General features: G+C 27.8%; 1 protein-coding gene across 1 annotated transcript in view; it reads left to right on the top strand.

Annotated features, from left to right (window-relative positions):
* Window positions 1-19,001, top strand: part of LOC124420343 (vacuolar protein sorting-associated protein 13D-like) — a 38,991-nt gene extending 19,990 nt beyond the window's left edge. The window contains exons 3-4 of the mRNA XM_046952827.1: window positions 13,063-14,166; window positions 18,830-19,001. Coding sequence (XP_046808783.1) covers window positions 13,063-14,166; window positions 18,830-18,886 — 1,161 coding nt within the window. The 3' untranslated portion in view covers window positions 18,887-19,001. The remainder of the gene's footprint in view (window positions 1-13,062; window positions 14,167-18,829) is intronic.
* Window positions 19,002-22,127: the final 3,126 nt, after the last annotated feature.

Consider the following 22,127-nt stretch of genomic DNA (forward strand, 5'->3'; position numbering starts at 1 on the left):
TGTTTACCCATACAAACTATTGCATATTACAGCTTACAGACAAATATAAAATGTTTTCACATACAATATATTACGCATCAACTCGCTAACATATTTATAATACCCACATTTATTTCATATGGCCTGCCTATAATATTAAAATATTTTCCTAACAAATTATTCGCAGGCAACAATATTGAAGCCATGTAAGCAGTAATATACGAACATGAAATGTACGCAAGCAGAGCATATATGTGCCGACGAAAACACGAAACAAAACCATAGTCGCGACTATCAGGTTACAATATTTTTACTATCAAACTTAAATATTATTTACTATAGGAAATGACTTATGGTCTAAAATTTAACATTTCATGTTGAACTTGAAAAATTATAAAATGTGAAAAATGTATGCAAGATATAACCAAATTTTATTTAGAAAATAATTGAAAACGTTTATATGTTTGTACATATATTATGGGAGAAATGTATGCATGAAATAACCAAATTTAAATTAGAAAATTTTTGAATTGAATTATTGAATGTATGTACATATGTATTTATTAAATTTATAATGTGGAGTATTAAAATGTATGTATTTGTATTTATTGTAAAAGGTAATATAATTAGAAAAATAGTATATAAATACTTAGAGGATCATATGACTGTAAAAATATATTTAAATATGTACAGTATCTCTCATAAGTATTCGAATTTAAGTATAATGTAAGAAGAAACCAAATTTAATAACATATTATGTATGCAAAATTAATAAATTAATTTGTTAAATTGTCTAGACAGTCCTTAGCTTTGATATCGCGCTTTTTAAACTTTAAAAAAATTTAGCATTATTTAAAAAAAGTCCATAAAATTACTTCACAAAAGTATTCGAATTTTTCCTGTATTTCATATATGTCCCTATTTTACGAAACACAAAAAATAGAATCGAATGGTATTTATGCTTAAAATTGTTTTTAAGGGTTACTATTAACCGAAAGGATATATTTTTGGCCCATTTGGTCCACAATTTTGGGGTATTTGTACCATCTTTTTATATATTATCAATAAAATTACGATTTTTGACCATATTTGCCTTTTTTCTATTTTTTAAGAGATAAATCTAAAATTTAATATTGGGATTTAATAGATTCCTTGAGGTATCTAAAAATAATAATTTTTGTTATAAGGATCTGTTTTTAAACATTCCAAGATATATTTTTGGTATAGTTCTTCTGTTTCTAATTGAATTATCTGTATCTTAAATCCTTTTTGTACCACTAGGATCAATATTTTCCGAAAAAGTTGGCTAGTATATATAATTATAGATATTAGCATTAATATGTTTTAAATTTTCAAGACGTCGTAGCGGTGTGCAACTCCAAAACAAGCCTTAACAAAACGTCATCCTATACAGTAGATTTTAGTTTTTACTACTCATAACATTCATGATTATGTTGCCCATTACAACAACACTGTATGTTCAAAATATTGGGTTTATTTTAATCATAGTAGATAATATTTAAATAGATATCAATATTTTTGAGTTAGACCATAATTATATGGTGACATTCAGCCTTGAGGCCATTGGTTATAAAAAGAAAGATTCCACTATATTGAATGGCGTTTCTTCGAGCCATGCTTTGGAGTTGTACACTTCCACAATATATTAAAAACTTAAAACGTATAACAGCTGATATCTAAAACAATATATAGAAGACAAGTTTCCCCGAAAAATTTTGACCCCATTATTATAAGAATGGACTTGAGTTCCATAAAATTGAATTAGCGATAGAAGAATGATTCCAATAATATATCTTGGAACGTTTAAATACAGATTCTTGTAATAAAAAATATTATTTTTAGATACCCCAAGGGGTATATTAAATCCCAATAACAAATTTTGGTTTTATCTCTGGGAAAAAGGAGAAAAAAATACAAATATTGCCAAAAACCGCCATTTTAATGATATTAAGTACATAAAAATATGGTACAAATGCCCCAAAATTGTGGACCAAATGGTCCAAAAATATATCCATTCGGTTGATAGTTACCCCTTAAATTAATTTTAAGCAAAAATACCATTCGATTCTAATTTTTGTGTTTCGTAAAATATGGTCAAATATGAAATACAGGAAAAATTCGAATACTTTTGTGAAGTAATTTTATGGACTTTTTTTAAAAAAAGCTAAATTAATTTAAGTAAATGTGAATTTTTAAAATTTTAAAAAGCGTGATATCAAAGCTAAAGACTGTCTAGACAATTTAACAAATTAATTTATTAATTTTGCATACATAATATGTTATTAAATTTGGTTTCTATTCACATTATACTTAAATTCGAATACTTATGAGAGACACTGTATGTAAAAAATTGTTTTTACAGGATATACTTAAACATATTGTTTGTAATAGTATGATATGGAATAAATTCAATATAAATCAAGAAACAATAACAATAAGTTTGTTAACAGGTAGTAATGCATTAGTAGTGTTTATGAAATGATCAATAATGAAGGAAATTACTTATAGGTATTTTAGAAATTTGTAACAGGAATGAAAAAAATTAAGAGGGGACATAAAAACATAAAATGTTGTTTTTGTAATTTTACATTGTGAAAGGTTAAAACAACAAAAATGTATGAGTGTATTACATACATATACATGTATGTTTTTCATATGCAGGTACATATACATATGTCACATTTCTATAAGTTATTATTCAATCTCGCAATTATCTTACAATAATGAATGAACAGGCGCGAAGAAAAATATATAGGTGTTAATAAATTTGCATAAGCCATTGCCAACCTTTTGAATTTACATGAGAGAGACTAAATAATAATGATATTTCTTTCCTCTTCTCTCCACCACCAATTCAAGTAAAGCAAAAAAAGGATCTTGCATAAACCATCGTTAAGGAATGTGCGTAAAATTATAAAGTAGGAAAGAGAAGTACTACTACAGGTCTTTATATGAGGAATGTGTTTTTGCATCACATGTACATATCTACATAACTTCTTCCCACCACCAATTCAAAGGTAAAGCAAAAAAATGACCTAGTTAATCCACCGTTATGGAATGTGCGTGAAAAGTGGGAAAGAAAAGTACTGTTACAGGTCATTTTTATGTTTTTTGTTATTGTTTCACACATACTTACATACATACATATGTATATTTATATCTGGTGTATATATGTATGTATGAATATTTTATTATTACATACTCACAATGATTTTGAACAATAATGAATGAACAGGCGCGAAGAAAAATATACATATCTATTAATAAATTTACATATTGAATTTTTGAATTTACATGAGAAAGTCTATATAATGATATTTCCTTCTTCTTCTCTCCACCACCAATTCAGGCATAGCATAAAAAAATGACCTTGCTTAAACCACCGTGTAGGAATGTGCGTAAAACGGTAAAGTAGGAAAGAGAAGTACTGTTATAGGTCATTTTTATGACGAGTGTGTTTTTTGTTATTGCTTCACACGTACATTTTCACATACAGTGAATCAACTAAGTTTTTTGGCTACCTGTTTCTTAAGAGAATTTAGATTTTTATTTATAAATAAAATTGGAAAAAATATGTAAAAAGTAAATTTTTGTTTTCCAATTAAAAATAGAGATTGTGTAAAATGGGAAAACCAAGAAAAAATATTAAAATACAAATTTTGGTGCATTTGTTGTTGCATTTTATTATTCTTCATCAGAATTTGCATGTCAAAAAAGTATTTTGCATATTGAGATTTTCGGTAAATTTCTTTGGGTTTTTTTAAAAAAATGATGTTTTAATTTCTTTTTTGAATTTATTGTTTTATTATTAAAAGGACGAGTGTTAAGTATTTTTCAATCGTAATTTGCAAAAATCATATCCTCATTGTATAAAAATGTGATGATATTTGCCTTACAAATATTAGTTTAGTGTAAATCAATGAAATATAATTATGAAATGCTTAATCAATAACATAAAAACATTAAATAGAGTAATTGATGAACAGACCTTAGGATGCTTGGAACCAATGTAAATTAAACTGTCGTGTAGTACAGGAAAAATATCTAATTTAGATATTTTAAAATAGAGGTGGTTATAATACCCTAAGTTCAACATAAGCAAAAATTTTCAGCTAATACATACACTTATAAATATTTAGAACCCAAATCAAGAATAACTATTCAGATCCTAATACGCCTACTGTATCTTATTCATAAAATAAAGCATTTAAAATATGAGGTTGAAAATCAGGATTTTATCATGTAATAGTTCTATAGTTGTATATGGCGATGTCTCCATACTCAGAGTGGCTAGGATAGTACTTAGTGTTAGATTTATTGAATAAGAATCAATATTCTACAATTCTAAATAAAATTAACATAGTACTCCCCAGTATAATGAGGTTTCCGTAATGTAGTTTTTGTTTATCAATACAAAATGACCAAAAAGATTATTTTTGTTATAATATATAGATTTATACCTGACTAAGCATTTTTTCTAGGTCCAAATCCATTGATTATCTAATATATCATGTATACAATTCAAGATTACTTATTATTTTCGAAATTTAATCAAAGAAACGATAGATTTCATATTAAGTCAAATATTGATAAATTCTTATTGGTATGTAGGATAATAAATCAGTTAAGAAATGTCCAAGAAGAGTCGTTCTACTACTAAAATATCTAAAAATGTTATTCTAATATATAGGAGTAATAAAAATATGAAATTTTATAAAATAATGCAGCAATATTGAAAAAATAACAAAAAACCCTAAAAAAGAAAAATTCTTTATTGACCTAAAAAATTACCAATACGTTCTCATTTTTTTCAAAAATTTCGTTAAAAAATATCACGATTTTACATTTTATAAGATTTACATTAAAGATATAAGATATTCTTTAAAAAATACAACAAACAAATAGTTTTATTTTGCTGTAAATAATTGTTCAGATAAAGTTTTTTCTTAAAATTTATAAAATTTTACATAGGCAAATTACTTAATTGATTCACCGTATGTACATGCATATGAAAAACATAAATGTATATGTATGTAATACACTCATACATTTTTGTTGTTTTAACCTTTCACAATGTAAAATTACAAAAACAACATTTTATGTTTTTATGTCCCCTCTTAATTTTTTGCATTCCTGTTACAAATTTCTAAAATACCTATAATTTCCTTCATTATTGATCATTTCATAGACACTACTAATGTATTACTACCTGTTTACAAACTTATTGTTATTGTTTCTTGCTTTATATTGAATTTATTCCATATCATACTATACTATTAAATACATACATACATACATACATACATACATACATACATACATACATACATACATACATACATACATACATACATACATACGTACATACATACATACATACATACATACATACATACGTACATACATTCAAAAATTCAATTCAAAAATTTTCTAATTTAAATTTGGTTATTTCATGCATACATTTCTCCCATAATATACATACATAAACGTTTTCAATTATTTTCTAAATAAAATTTGGTTATATCTTGCATACATTTTTCACATTTTATAATATTTCAAGTTCAACATGAAATGTTAAATTTTAGACCATAAGTAATTTCCTATAGTAAATAATATTTAAGTTTGATAGTAAAAATATTGTAACCTGATAGTCGCGACTATCGTTTTGTTTCGTGTTTTCGTCGGCACATATATGCTCTGCTTCCGTACATTTCATGTTCGTATATTACTGCTTGCATGGCTTCAATATTGTTGACTGCGAATAATTTGTGTAGGAAAATATTTTAATATTATAGGCAAGCCATATGAAATATATGTGGGTATTATAAATATGTTAGCGAGTTGATGCGTAATATATTGTATGTGAAAACATTTTATATTTGTCTGTAAGCTGTAATATGCAATAGCTTGTATGGTAAATATTTTTAGCAAAAATACTAGAAATATTTTGAATGGGAAATATTAAATGATTCGCTATACGAAGTTTTTAGCTGCGAATAATACAAGCTGTAAGTAATTCAATGTGAATTACCTACCAATGAGTGTCATCTCTAATTGGATTATTTATCATTGTTGTAGGCAAATAAAAAATTAAATTACAAATAATAGAAAATATATTACTTAATTTGTTAAAATAATGTAACAAATATATATTTGTATTATTCACAAAAATATCAAAATAGTAAATTTATAAAAACAAACGGATTAATTCGGTATTGTAATATAGAAGCCGAATTAAGTAACCCTTGGTATAATGGTTTTCGCACACAAATACTAAGTGCCTGGGCAATGTTAGTATATGGTACTATAGAGTACTCCAAGATTGTATGAACGAAAAAATTCATTAAACAGGCCGTCTCCCCTCTGAAATTGATCTATGGCTTGTAAATCTTGCAACAAAATTAGGCTTATACACGCAGAGAAAACACATGGTTGTGTTCTAAGAGCAACATATTATGGTTGAAATTATGATTGTAGTCTTAATATATTATGGTTATTGTTACAATTTTAAAATATTATTAAATACAGTTGAATTATTTTATCATAATATTTTTTTTACTTTAGTATTATTTGTTATACATGAACATGATCCAATGTGATCAAAATTTTGTTAAGAAGTATGTATCGAAATCAAATTTATTTACTGATTACTGAATCAGTAAAATTAAAGTTTCTAAAGAAGTAAAAACTTACAATAAATGACACGATTCACAAATTTTAGTTTGATTCACAAACAGTGTGACCATTTTGGCATTTTTGCAGCTAAATTTAGCATTTTTTATTTTGATTTAGCTGTAAAATTTTAATTTAGCATTTGGCATTTTATTTAGCATTTTTATACCCATCACCATCAGCAGTGGTGATAGAGGGTATATATCAGTTTGTCATTCCGTTTGTAACACTAAGAAATATTCATCTAAGACCCAACAAAGTATATATATTCTTGATCCTTATGAAATTCTGAGTCGATCTAGATATGTCCGTCTGTCTGTCTGTATAAAACACACTAACGTTAAAACGAAGCAATGGAACTCCACAAAATTCACTCAAAATATTCATTGTTATCCTAAGCAGTTTGGTATTGAAAATCAGCAAGATCGGTGAAATAGTTTCAGAGTTATGAGCAGGGAAACCAAAATATGCAAATGCATGTTTTTTGTGGTGCATCGTATGGACTAATGGATAAGATATTTACACGTTTCAGACCAATTTGAGAATTTTGGCATCGATTTGTTAGAGCATATTTTTGCATATTTTACCCATAAGAGCATAATTTTGCATGATTTGTCTTTTTAGCATATTTAAGGCATATTTTCGAGTTTTTTGAGCATATTTTACTCTTTTAGTGCATATTTTGATGTTTTCGCTTTTTTTCGTTTTTATACATTTTTAATTTTCTTTTCAAAACTTTATTTAAAATAAATAAAATTCTATTTTTTTAGCTTATTTTACAATTTTGAAAAAAAAAATTCGTTATTTATAGTTTTTTATTCAATAAAGCATTATATTTTAAATCGGACATAAAACCGATTACTTTTGATTTCATGAGACCAATCCATTTTTATAGTTCAAAAAACTAATTATTGGAATTTATGACAACACCGATTAAAATTTCAGTTAAAAAGCTATGAATACAATTGGAAGAAATGTGTCAAACTTTGTCGTTTGAAATATGTTTTTTGGGGATCAAATGGTTTCATGTTATTTATTGGTTATCTGAACGTAAAACGGAATTCTATTATACTAGTTCTTCAAACTATGAGATGAAACATTTATAAAAAAATGTTGTAGGATATAGAATATGACATTAAACATTAATATTTCATTACAATTTCAGTCCTTTTGAGCTTTTCAATGTTAAAAAATAATAAAAAATTTTATTTTTGGAGCATATATTTTAAATTTTAAGAGCATATTTTGAGTTTTTTACGGCATATTTAAAGCGCTTAAAACTCTTTTTTTAGAGCATGTTTTCGGTTTCCCTGGTTATGAGTAAAAATTTAAGACAACCTCGAAAAAAATGGCGATTTTTCACATATTTATTTGTACTTTTTACAAAAACTACTGTAGATAAATTGATGAATTTTATCAGAGATACATCTATTGGTGCCAAAATCAACATTGTTAAAAATCGGAAAAATCGGTTCATAATTTCATATACCTCCCATACAAATGTGCATATTCCCGGAAAATGTGTTTATTGTTAATAACTTCCGTTACAATATCGATATCTTCACAAAATTTTATAATTTGAAGTTTTATATCAATACAATTCATATCAAGGAAAACATTTTTCCATCGGTCCACAATTGGTCATAGCTCCCATACAAGGTCCCCTCCCGGAAATCACTTAAACGCGCACAACTCATTACTAAATTGAGATATCGATATAAAATTTGGTACAAGTATTGCTCATATATACAGAAATATTACAATGAAAGATTTTTTCGATCGGTCCATATTTGGTCATAGCTCCCATACAAGGACCCCTCCCGAAAATCACTTAAACGCACATAACTCATTACTAAATTAAGATATCGATATTAAATTTGGTACAAGTATTGCTCTTCTATATAAAAATATTAGAATAAAAGATTTTTTCGATCGGTCCATATTTGGTCATAGCTCCCATACAAGGTCCCCTCCCGAAAATCACTTAAACGCTCATAACTCATTACTTAATTAAGATATCGATATAAAATTTGGTACAAGTATTGCTCTTATATACAGAAATATTACAATGAAAGATTTTTTCGATCGGTCCATATTTGGTCATAGCTCCCATACAAGGTCTCCTCCCGAAAATCAGTTAAACGTGCATAAATCATTACTAAATTAAGATATCGAAATGATTTCGTACTGAATGTGCTGTCAGTATCGCGCTTTGCTTAAGCAAATAAAATTTGACGAAACTTAACGAAACTCTCCTAAGTACATTATAGTTTGTAACATACGTTTTATATGTGTTCGCTCAGTTGCTTAAGCTGACTTAAGTTTATGTAAGCATTTTATAGTTATTCCTCTACCCCACATTGTATCAGCGGTTGTATCGTGTATGCGTTGCTTAATACGTAATTTTGTTCAGATATTTGCAGAAAATCGAGGCTTATTAATTATAAATAAATTTTTTTTCCATCGGTCCATAACTGGTCATAGCTCCCATACAAGGTCCCCTCCCGAAAATAACTTAAACGCACATAACTCATTACTAAATTAAGATATCCATATAAAGTTTGGTACAAGTGTTGCTCATATACAGAGAAATAATATTGTGAAATGTTTTTCCGATCCGTCAATAATTGATCATAGCTCCCATATAAGGTCCCTTTTAGAATAACACATATACAAGGTTCCCTTCCGAAAATCGGAAAAAACGCACATAGCTCATAACCAAATATTAATATCCATACATTTAGCATAAATATTGCTTTACGAACGATCCATATTTGGTCATAGCTCTCATACTAGGTCCAGAAAATCACTTAGATTCACAATATTTTTTACCAAGTAATGATATAGATACAGAATTCTGAAATTTTCTCTTTATATACATAATTGTACATAGCTCCCATACAAAGTCGTTTTACGAAAATCTCTTAAACGCACATTACTTACCAAATAAAGCTATTGATACATAATGATACATATACAAAAATTATATTTCTCTTATACTAGGCCAGCCCCAAAAAGCGCTTTAGCCGTATTAATGTTTTGAAAATCTCTAAATCTTTCACACACATGCATACATGCAAATTATTAAACTTATAATGTTCAATAAATCTTGGAATTGTAATAGATTTAACTTTTGGGTTTTTTTCTATTAAAGACATGAGAAAACTACTTTCTACAAATATTTGATCAATTAGAAAAGTAATAACATAGAAGTGGCTGGTGGAGGGTATTTAAGATTCGACACAGCCGAATATAGCACTCTAACTTGTTTTTAATTAAAAAATACATAAATTTCGAAAATATTATTGACAATTTATTCCAGAATTATAAACTTAAGGATTTTAATATATCTCTCAATTCATTTCATACATTCTCATATATATTTTCCGAAAAAAATCTTGGAAGTATGAATTAGAAACCTGACATCTATTCACCGAGATTTAAAATTAATTCAACGGAATTTTCAATATTTTTGTGACATGAAAACAATTTTTAAAGTGTTTTGAGGAAGACAAATAAAATTGTTTATATAAAAAAAGTAAAACTAGAAATATTATACTTTTCCTTCCGAAAACACATATAGGTTTTACACCATGAGCAACTATTGTAATTAATAGAGTTTTAATGTAATTTTTGCATTCAGAAATATTTTAAAGCTAGAGACATTACATATTGCTAAATTTACAAAAATTTTGAAATAATTTTTAGCATTTCTGTTTATCTTAATACCACGGAACTTAATTTTTTACTCTACTCCACTATACTACGTTTGAGTATACTATTCGGTTAAGAATCATTTTCTGAATCGATTAAGCCATGTAAGTCTAACCGTCTGGTAGAGGTTGAAATTTTCAAAACAATAAGCACGTATGCTTTTTGATCCAATGACAAAACCTTTTAAAAATGGTTAAAGTCCTTTATTTTACCTATCCCCCATACATATACATATGTATAAAGCCTTTCTCATATGGTCAACCACGCAGAATATACATTCTTACAATGAATTTCAGTTACAAATTAAAATGAATTGTTCATAAAAATACTTAAAAAATTTTAGTTTTTTTGGCATTTTAAAATCAATTTAGCATTTTTTCTAGCATTATTTTGGATGGGATTTAGCCGCAACATTTTTCGAGACCTGGTCACACTGTTCACAAAACATAAGTACGATATACTATACAAAGTGAAATATTTATACATATAATGTTATAAACCAAATAAGAATTATTTCAACTAATTTTATTGTCGTGTAAAACAACACACACACAAAATAATATGTGTGAGGTATGTGGCTAATGTTGTTTTGTCATGTACCAACAGACATGTAACAACATAACATATAATGGTTATTTGTAAATTTTTTACCATTATTTAGTTATTGAAAAAATAATTATTTTTCAGTGAATCATACTCAAATTTATAATTGCCATGAACATGAAAATGGTTACAGTAACAGCAATATTGTTTAAATATAATTAAAATAACAATTATATACTTTTGATAACAATATATTGTTACAGTGAACACAGTTTAGTTACTGTAACCATGTCAAACTAAGTTTTTTCTCTGCGTGTAGGACAACGTTAACAGGTGCTACAACGGCTCTGAAATTAAAAAGTGCATTTACAAGGGAAAAATATATGAAATGCTGAAGAAATAGATCAAAAATTCTTACAGTTTAACTGTACTCTCTGCGGATTTCGGGAAAATCGCATTTTTTTGTAAAATTTTATAGAAAACATATTAATTTTTTACTGTTGCACATTTTAAACAAAGTATTTTTAAAGTATTTAAGACCAGATAATACAAAATATATATTCGAAATTTTATTTAAATCGGACATTTTTAACCCATAAAATTTGGAGTTCAAAAGTCAAATTTTGTGAATTCTTATTATACCATGTCGAAATATTACTTGTTGCCTATGTTTAATAAATACGACTTTTATTCTAAGTATGAAGTCTTGTGTTTAAAATAACAGCTATAAAAGTAAAATTACTCTTTTAAATACATGAGACAAATTTAATCCCGAAGTTCAAAAAATCTTAAAAACACTATCCATTTAGATAATATAGCATTTTCCACTATTCTGCATTTCAATTTGAATCGAAATTTTCTTCGTTTGGCAACTTTGATATTCTGCATTTCGATTCGACTTTCCGCCACATAAACAACAACTTACAAAAACATAATTACGATCGAAATTCAGAATACACACAATCGTAAAGCATTGAAACGAAATGGAATTTTCTTTTAAAAATGTTCACATCAAGTTAACTCCATAGTAAAAAAGGGTTAAAAATGGAATTTTTTATACTTTTGGTAAATATCGCCCACAAATAAATATTATTTCGATATGATACATTGAGAATTCCCAAATATTACAAAATTTGACTTTTGAACTCCACAGTTGACGGGTTAAAAATGTCCGATTTTAATGAAACTTTGTATATATATTTTATATTATCTGGACTATAATACTCGGAAAATACTTTAATTAAAATACCAAAGTGAAGAATTAATACATATTCTCTAAAATATTTATCTATAAATTCCCATGAGATCTCCTAAAAATTGTAAAATTTGTTTAACAAAGATTAAAAACGTTGGAAAAATCAAACTTTTTTGGCCAAGTTTGCATTATCTTATAAAGACAAAAACTAAACTCCGAGTAATATAGATATAACAAAATGTTTTTTTTTAATATAAAAAAAATATATTTTTTTGGTCACATTTCGAATTCATGTGTTATGAGACACATTAATGGCCTGGGGAATTTGCCATAACTTTAAAAGTTTTCAAGTTATTTAAATTATCAGCATGAATCTCAGTTATCGATTCATACGTTCAACTTTTCCTAAGATTTTTAAGATTGAACTTATATCTAACAAATAAATGTATGTTATGGAAATAGCAGAGAATTATAGGTTTTCGAAAACATAAAATTGTCAGTTACTTTTTCAATCCGTCCAGATGTTAAAAACTGGAAAAGACGTGCGCAGTTTTTAGTTTCGTCGATGTCTCCGACCACTCCCGATGATGGTTTAGTCCAGAGCAGTTTCTGAGGTGACACCAGCCCAAACATGCGTTGCACCTTAATTGGTTGGACATATTGTACAACCGGTTCTGGCAAACTGAACAGTACTATGGTCCGGGATTTATTTCGAATCCGGCACGAACCAATAAGATACGGAGCAGCAATACCGGAAGATGTTGTTCTTATTTATTTATTTATAAAATATTTACTTGTTTATAAATCATGAATTAGTCTAGAATTAATAGAAACACATTTCAATTTTAAAAAATTTAAATCACACTATGTATTGATAGGGCTTAATTTTAGTTATAACCTTTATATCCAACCTAATTAATTCATGATATCTATTTCAGGTACGACTAAGCGTTTTAACAGCTCCTAAATTAAGTACTGAGCTAGTAGAAATAAAGAAATCCTTGGGATTAACCCTTATTAAGTTCGAAGATGCTATTATAGAATTTGATAAGTTTTCGGATAGACATCATTTTGAAACATTAGAAGTGTATGCGAAGGCACTTAAAGCTCATTATATAAATCAGTTAAAGTGGCATGCGGCAGCTATTTTAGGAAGCGTTGATTTTTTGGGAAATCCTTTGGGATTTGCAAATGATTTATCGGAAGGAGTATCTGGTCTCATTTTTGAGGGATCAGTCAAAAGTTTAGTTAAAAATGTTACACACGGTATATCAAACTCCACTGCAAAGTTAACGGAAACCTTATCAGATAGCCTTGGGAGAGTCGTTTTAGATGAACACGATAATGAAACAAGACAAAAAATTTTGGAAGTAGCACATCCTACATCGGGAAGTCATTTAGCTGCTGGTTTAAAAGGTTTTGGTTTTGGATTGCTTGGTGGAGTCACGAGCATTGTTCGACATACTTATGTTGGTGCTCAGTCTGATGGCCTACCTGGATTTTTTAGTGGCCTCGGCAAAGGCATTGTGGGTACGGTTACCAAACCATTGATTGGTGTTCTGGATTTAGCTTCTGAAACCGCTACCGCTGTTAGAGAAACAAGTAGAGGTTCACACCATTATCTGCCAGATCGGAAACGTTTGCCACGATGTGTAACTGGAGCACCAGGTGGACTTTTACCTTTCTATTCCTATCGACAAAGTAAAGGTCAGCAGTATCTTTATATAATAAATCGACGAAATTTTGGAGAAAAACTTATATTTTATGAGCCAAATCTTTGCAATGATAAAGAAGCACAATTAAGACTTTTGGTATCGACAGAATATGTCAGAATTTTTTCAAGATGCGAAGAGGATCCTGCTATTATGTTTGAATGTCATTTAAGTGAAGTTTTATCCTGTCATCCAATTACAACTAATACGACTATATCAAACAAAGTACTACCTAGTTATTATATTGAGATATCAACAAATGTTCCCAAGATTACGAGGCCAAGAGTCAGATGTCAAACTGAAGATATTGCTGAAAGAGCCTCAAGATGTGTAAGTATTAATTTATTTTTTATTTCTTTTAATTATTCCTTCGAAATACTGATTAAAAATTAAAATTTTCAGACTAGGGTAGAAGGGGGTTCAAAGAGGCGCATTTCTTTTCAAATGAAGTGTTAATTAGTTAGTTTGAAAAGAGGGTGTATATATAGATTATTCTATAACAAATGCTTTTACAAATTACCCAGCAGTTCGACAGGACAGTCCCGAACTGACCACTTAACTTATCAATTGTGGTGGCCCCTAGCCACCTGACTACCTAGGTGAACGACCATTTTAGTATGGGCTTGTCCTACGAGGAAGTCAATCGTCACTCTACACCCTACAAAGAGACAGTAAAGAGACGATTGCCCGTCGATACCAAAAGTCTCGCTTACAAAGGGTACACTAAAGTGACGACTGTCTTCATTCTCGATTACAAAGAGTTTATTTGTGACAATAGACCAAAAACATACGAATTGGAGTCAGCCAGGTAGTAAGATATTAATGGAACTAAAATTTAAAAATTTCAAGTGTCTACTCTCTAGAATACTATGGGAAAATAATGTGACGATTTACCCGAAGGATATAAATTTGAGTCAACCAGATGGTGGCATATCAGTAGAAAGTAATAATCGTTTCTCCAAAAGATGGGTAAAATAACTACTTTCGGAAGTAAAAAAACAACTTTTAAGAGTATAATCTCTAGGTTACTTGAGGACAGTAAAGAGACGACTGTCTGCGCTCCCGCTTACAAAGAGGAAACTAAAGTGACAACTGTCTTCATTCTCAATTACAAAGGGCACATTCGTGACGAAAGATCCAAAACATACGAATTACAATCATCCAGGTGGTTAACTATTAGTGGAAATTACTGTCTTTTTCGTATGCATTGACTCTTTGTCGAACTGCTGGGTAGCTGCTTAAAACAGTAAAATCTAAAAGTATCAAAGATATATGCAAAAAAAATACATACGATCAACAAATTGTAACTAGTAGCGCTCTTTTTTTATATAAATTGGATTTTTTTTAATTGGTAGGATGCGCTTGTAAAAATTTGAGAGCGTAGAGGTTCACACCATTATCTCCCAGATCTTGTAAAAATTTGAGAGCGTTTATTTTTAGGTACTCATTCTCTCAACAGCATTACTATACTTTAAAAATATTTTCATACATCTTATAAAAAAACATGTAAATAGGCAACAAAAAATAAAAACAATAGAAAATATCAGAGAATTTATAGTTACTGTCGTATCTTTAATTATGGGCCTATGTCGTTTTGACAACGTTTTTGTTTAAAGTTACAATGTTTTTTTGTTAGGGGATGCAACATTGTATGTACATTTTCAAAAACATTAAAAGTCATATTAGCATTTTCCCCAAAGAGTATATTTAAAATGTCGCCAAAATTAGTTATGTACGTATGGTTAATATGAACAATAAATCTGGTTCTTTAACTTAAGGAATTTATAAAATACAACTATTAAAAAAACGATTATTAAAGTTTAAATTTAAATCGGGCTCGCATCCAGAGGGGAGAAAAGGGAAATTTAAAATACGTGGTATGAAAATCCCATTTTTGACATTATTTGAGCGGGAAAATACCTAAATTTATTTAATAAAACCCTTCATGTCACCATGTTTCGATATTACAAAAACTCTTATTTGGCATTTATTTCAACTGATATGGAACTTTCGGACGACATAACAGATTTTGTAAATCTTCCCGTTTTGTATAAGGTCTAAAATATATAATTGGTCGAAATTGCGTTTTTGAGATAGTAATATATTTTTTTCAATGTCAATTAAAGACAATTGAAAACAAATTTGGATAATTTGTTGAAGAAATAATAACTTTTCAAACTCAATTTATACAGCCCTATTGAAAATATTTTAAGGGGTTTAAACTTTTCTGATTCCTTTTAACAACAGTAAAGGATTACAACTTCACGTTCAAATAACTATCAAAAAAAATAACATAACAATTAATTCATGAGTATGACTTCAGAAGTAATGAATTTGTAATGAAATAAATTCTACATCTTTTTCGATTCATTAGAAGTTAGTTTTTTGTTGGGATATAAAGATGTAGGTTGAATATAGATTACAATGGAATAGTGATAGACAGGAATACCACAAGCTGTTCATGAAATGTGATTGCAGGAGGAATTGACATATTGTTAAACATAGGGCTTAATTTAAACTTGTGGGAGAGTGAGCAAAAAAATTAAAAGTTGAAGAACTCAACTTACTATTATTTAAATATGATAGTATTTTCAACGGTTTGTCTCATCAGTAACACCAACTTTAAGAAACGGTCATTTAAACAATTAGTTGCATCTGTTTATGGGTTAAAATTAAACATTTTCGTATCAAATAGATATGTAGGAAATGCACTTAATTTACTGTCAGGAATGAAAATATCATATTGTAAGTTTGCAGGTCCAAACGTACGTAGATTTTAATGAAGATTTATGTAGGGGCCAAAAAACGTTGTATTTACTTTTAAAAAGTTCAAATAATTTTGAAAAATATGTTGCATAAATAATTTTGATAACTTAGATTTTAATCTTTTTTCGGAATTTAAACTTAAAATCATCACATTTTCTAAAAGAATTCGTTGATCAAAGCAAATTATACATTATGATAATAGCAATAGAGTTATTTTTTTGACAGATATTTAAACTACAAAAATATGGTTTTATTTGGTAGAATATATATGCAAGTTTTCCTTTAATATGTTATTGAAATTTATTATAAAAACGCATTAGGTATACATATTTTGGACGTGGCAACATATAGTAGTCCACATTTAGATTTGTAGGATTCTTCAATCAATTTTTAAATTTAAATCCAATGAATGGAAATTTTATTTTTTATGTATAAAAACCACAAAATTTTTATATTTATATTATTCTCATATTTATATTATTCTCATTTTGTCATGAATGTTTTAAATATTTTAGTGTTGTGTATAACACCGTACAACAAATTGGGAAAAATTGTTGCACACATGAGCAAGACCATATACGTTGGAAACTACATACTTGATGTAGTTAAACTACATTTTAGGTTTTTTATTTTCTGATCGTTTTTTCCTTTAAAAGGACTTTAAAGTTTAAAAGGAAGAGTAAGTATAATTATATTTAGCTTAAATTTGGTTTGGTCTAGTAGGTCAAAATAAAATAGTTTTAAAATGTTAGAGTAAAAAAACTGAAAAAATGTCCTTTTAAATTTTAATCCTTTAATATCCTTATTTTCTATAGTCAGTTTTTTAGAAAAAAATATATGTTATATTTACAAATATGGAGTTGCAGACTTCCAAATTTCATGTCTTTATCTTTATTAGTTCTTTGTAAAAAAATTAAAAGTTAAGATGTATTCAAATTAAAAAAATTTTGTTGAGAATATTTTGTTTAATTTAATTTATTATTTATACCAATTACCTACCCCCATTATCCCAATGTCTGTTAATTTTTTATCCTAACGTTAAATTGACAGTTTTCAGACAAAATATCGACCAATTAAACATAACCGGTGGTTGAGATAACAGGCCTTAAAATATATAAAATTTTATTTCGTATGATTATGACGGTTTAGTGATTAAAACATGCATGTTCCAAATTCTAAAATCCACTTCAGGATAATATGATAAGCGCAATATTATTATAAATGTAAAATATATAATGTAAAATATAAATGATATGCTCGGCCCAGCCCAGCTATACTTTCCTAACTTGTTTAAATATTTATGTATATACTTAGTGGTTTACTAATTGCACATGATATACCTTCGCCCTGTTATATTTTTTAATGAAAACTATATAATAAACTACTTTGATAACATTATTGGGAGGTCAACGGTATTTTTAAAAGATATTTAGAATTTAGAATAACTATAGAGTTCGGAATAATTATGTTAAACTAAAAAGGAAAATGTACTTTCCCAGAAGGGAGTTTTAACATGAAAAGATAAAAAATGCAAGATATCCTTAATCGATTTTTATCCTTTCATATTCTTTAAAGTTTCCACTTTTTTAACTTTTTATCATAGAGATAAAGAAACTCGGTTCCACAATATAAAATTTCTAGTTTTTCTACATAATATTTTAACAAAAAAAGGATTTTGAAAATTTCAGAGGGGAAAAATTTATTAATTAATTTATTGAGATATTTAAAAAAAATTATAAAAATTAAACAAATGTAGCTATGAAGACCAAACTTCAGACTTTTGTACTCCATTCTAATGTTCTTATTATGAATATTTTTTGTATAAAATTTCAAGGATAATAAAGGATAAACTTTTATAAGGAAATTTTTTACATCTTTTTATTCTTAAAAAATAAAACAGTTTGATACCCATATTGTTATAATAGGGTGGCTAAAAATATTTTATAAAAATTTTTGAAAATTGTATGCACCTCAAATTTTAAAGTCCTTTAAAAAGGACAAACGATCAGAAAATGAAAAACTGAGTACGCAGTTATACCATATAAATGATGTGCTTTCGTATGTATATGGTTTGGATCGTGTGTGAAAAATGGTGTTGGACGGTGTAATGAAACAAAACTTTTTTTAAATGAGAATTAAAGTATAAATTATAGTTTGAGCCCTTTTTTATAAATAAAAAAATTAATATTAATTTGTTTTTAATATGGGATATTTTTTATAATTACAGATAAATTATGCTAAAGCTGTCTACGATGAACGCGAACTTTCAGTGGCAACATTTTGAATTTTAATAACATAACGATATGTATGATATATAAAAACAAAATAGAAAACTTTGTATAAAATATTTTATGTAATATATTTGTTATGGTGAAATTAAGAAATAATAAATTTAACAATAGTTGTGTTTTGTTGCTAACATACAAATGTAATTTCAAATAAATTTAAAATTTATAATCGTTAGGAGTTAATGTGTAAAAATATATAAATTAATTTTAACGTCGATAAAAGTGCTACCAATTCAAATATAAAAATACAAACATCAATGTCTTCATGTCAAATAATAAAGAAATGTTATAAAATTAAATTTAAATTAAAGGAAATTACAAAAGGAAATCTAAATAAATTCAAGATTTTTTCTGTAGAATGATGCCAAGTCTGAAAATGTTCATTTTGTTGCTAACTTTGAGCGTTAACAGTCCTTGATAGTAATAAAACACAACTATTATAATAAATATTTGTTTAATTAATGATAATACAATTAAATGTACGTAAGTAATTATTTTTATCTATTAACCAGCGAAATCATAATCAGATAATGCGAATTTAATTCCCACTATTGTTAGGCTGATTGATTTTCCCTATATCTTCAGTTCATAAAATTTACAACACAATTTTCACAAATATTCAGTACATACTTAGTAACAAATTCAAATACAAAGATTATTTCTCAAAGACCTACCTTATTGCATTACGCTATAAATTACAAGGTGATATGGTGGGATAGGTTTTTTGACAAAAGTCAATTTCGAAAGTGTTTCTATGTATATATAATCCATATTAAAACGGCCATACATTATTTTTTGGATTTGGCATCTTCGATTAAAGTTTTCTACACATATTATGATTTGAAAGTGTCAATCAAATCAAAAACTTTTTCATCGGAAAAAATATAAAAATATTTCAATTTTAAAATTCAAAAATATGATAAATTTTAGTAAAAATATGTATAGGGTAGAAGGGGGACCATACGCCACCTTTTTTGAGGCGGCCTAACAATATATATTCTTAATTTTTTCTTGGTTTTTCTAAACTAAAAAAGTTAGCACAAAAAGTTCACACAGTAAAATATTTTTACAGCCCTTTGAAAACCAATTAATCATGTCTGCCTCCCATCAAATGTAAAGTTAATGTTTCAAATTTTCAGGGATGGTAGATAATCGATAAACAAAACAAAATTTGATAATGCGATAAAATCGATTACTAGGTTTTGAAGTTATTCGAATTGACAGATGTGCCCCTATGGCATATGATCCCCCTTCTACCCTACATAGTTACTTAAAACTTTGAAAGTACTGAAAATCCCACATACAGGCCTGTCACAGAATTCCATTCCGAACGAAAATGGAATTATCTTTCCTAATTTTCTTCTTAAACAAATATTAACACATAAAAACAATTCCGGTATAACTAATCTCACTTTAGCGAAAATCCGATATAACGAACAGCCAAATTTTTAACATTAACTACATTATATAGCGAACGCTTAAAAAATTTTATACGCGATTAACGAATAAAAAGAAAAACAAGTAAGAAATTATAGTCGGGCGAGGCCGACCATATAATAAAATGTCATTTAGTTTTTATAATAAAGATTTATTGTTGAAAAAAAATGTGGACATTTAAGACAAATTTTGACATTTAAGACACTTTTTTTGATAGTTATAGGGGCTAGGGTCCAATAAGGCCCTATAATTATAAATTTTTCATGATGGTTAACAAGGCTAGTATGGAACTTTGTTTTGGTATAAATACCGTAAAAATCCAGCTTGGCTTTATATTGATATTGTTAATGTCAAAAACTTGATTAAACAATTATAAATAAAAAAATTATTTATTTAGTTACTAAATTATATTTTTTTTTAAAGGTTTATTATAATTTCTCTTCGTGACAATATTTTCAAATAATACATTAAAGATTTATTTATTTCTTACTTGCTAAAATTTAATATATACTTTTTTAGAATAATTCTTATTATAATGCCTTGGGATATACAATATTTTTTGTTTTACCCTCTAGTATAAATAAAAAACCCACTTAACGATTTTGAAAATTCTAACCACAATAGTTTTCCAGATTAACAATATGTTACATATGAGAGATGCCAAGCAAATTATTGCAAGTTCGCCTATTTCTATCTATCTATAAAAAAATTGTATTATCTAACAGTTTTAAGATAATCGAAATTTTGTATTTAATTCACATATGTGGTGCCAGGCCCCCATTGAAAATCCGCCCGTTATTTTCTAAATGTTCACATGAATGTCAAAGTTATTCATATAAAATAAAATAATAAAGATTCTAGCTCTAATAGTTTCTTATATATACGATTTTTCTATTTAATTCATGTTGGGGCTTCAAGCTCAGTCCGTCCTTTTACATCCAAAATGTTCAGATGAATATTAAAGTAATTTATGCAAAATTTGATGAATCTAGTTCTATATTTTTTATAAACAATATTTTGTATTTAATTCATATGGGAGATGTCAAGTCCCCATTATAAGTTCGCTCGTTAAACCCTAAATGTTCAGATGAATTTCAAAATTCTTCAAGTAAAATTTAAAGATTCTAGCTCTAATAGTTTCTCAAATATACGAATTTTTCCATTTTATTCATGTTGGGGCCCCCCAGATGAAAGTCCGTTTTTTTTTCTTAAACATTTTCAGATGAATATTAAAGTTCTTCGTGCAAAATTTTAAGAATTTAGTTTCCCAGATAAACAATTTTTTTGTTTAATTAATATGGGTGGTACCGCCCCTCATAGGTTAGGTTAGGTATTCAGACTGCAAAGACGCACATTTGGGTCCTATTGGCCCCTTTGTGATACCTGTAAAGATAATAGCAGATATCTGAGAAAGAGTAGGAGTTTTATGATCGGAATGCATTAATATTATCCAGTCTTAACCTGGATAGTTCTGACAAATCATCCAATGCTCTCTTCCCTAAATATTCGAATCGTGTGCTTGCTAGCGCAGGGCATTGACAGAGAAGATGTTCAATAGATTCTTCCTCCTCTTCATCTTGACAACTTCTACAAAAGTCGTTATGGGAAATACCAAGCCTTCTTGCATGGTTTCCAAATAAGCTATGTACCGTAATGACAGCAACAAGGTTTCTGATGTGAGGACGGTTTAGTTGCAGAAGATATGACGTGCGTTTACTGTCCAGACTTGGCCATATCTTCCTTGTGCTGATGTAAGTTGGTTCATTACGCCATCTTATCTGTGAAAGTTCATACAATTTT

This window comes from Lucilia cuprina, chromosome 5 (genome assembly GCF_022045245.1).
Source record: "Lucilia cuprina isolate Lc7/37 chromosome 5, ASM2204524v1, whole genome shotgun sequence".
NCBI lineage: Eukaryota > Metazoa > Arthropoda > Insecta > Diptera > Calliphoridae > Lucilia > Lucilia cuprina.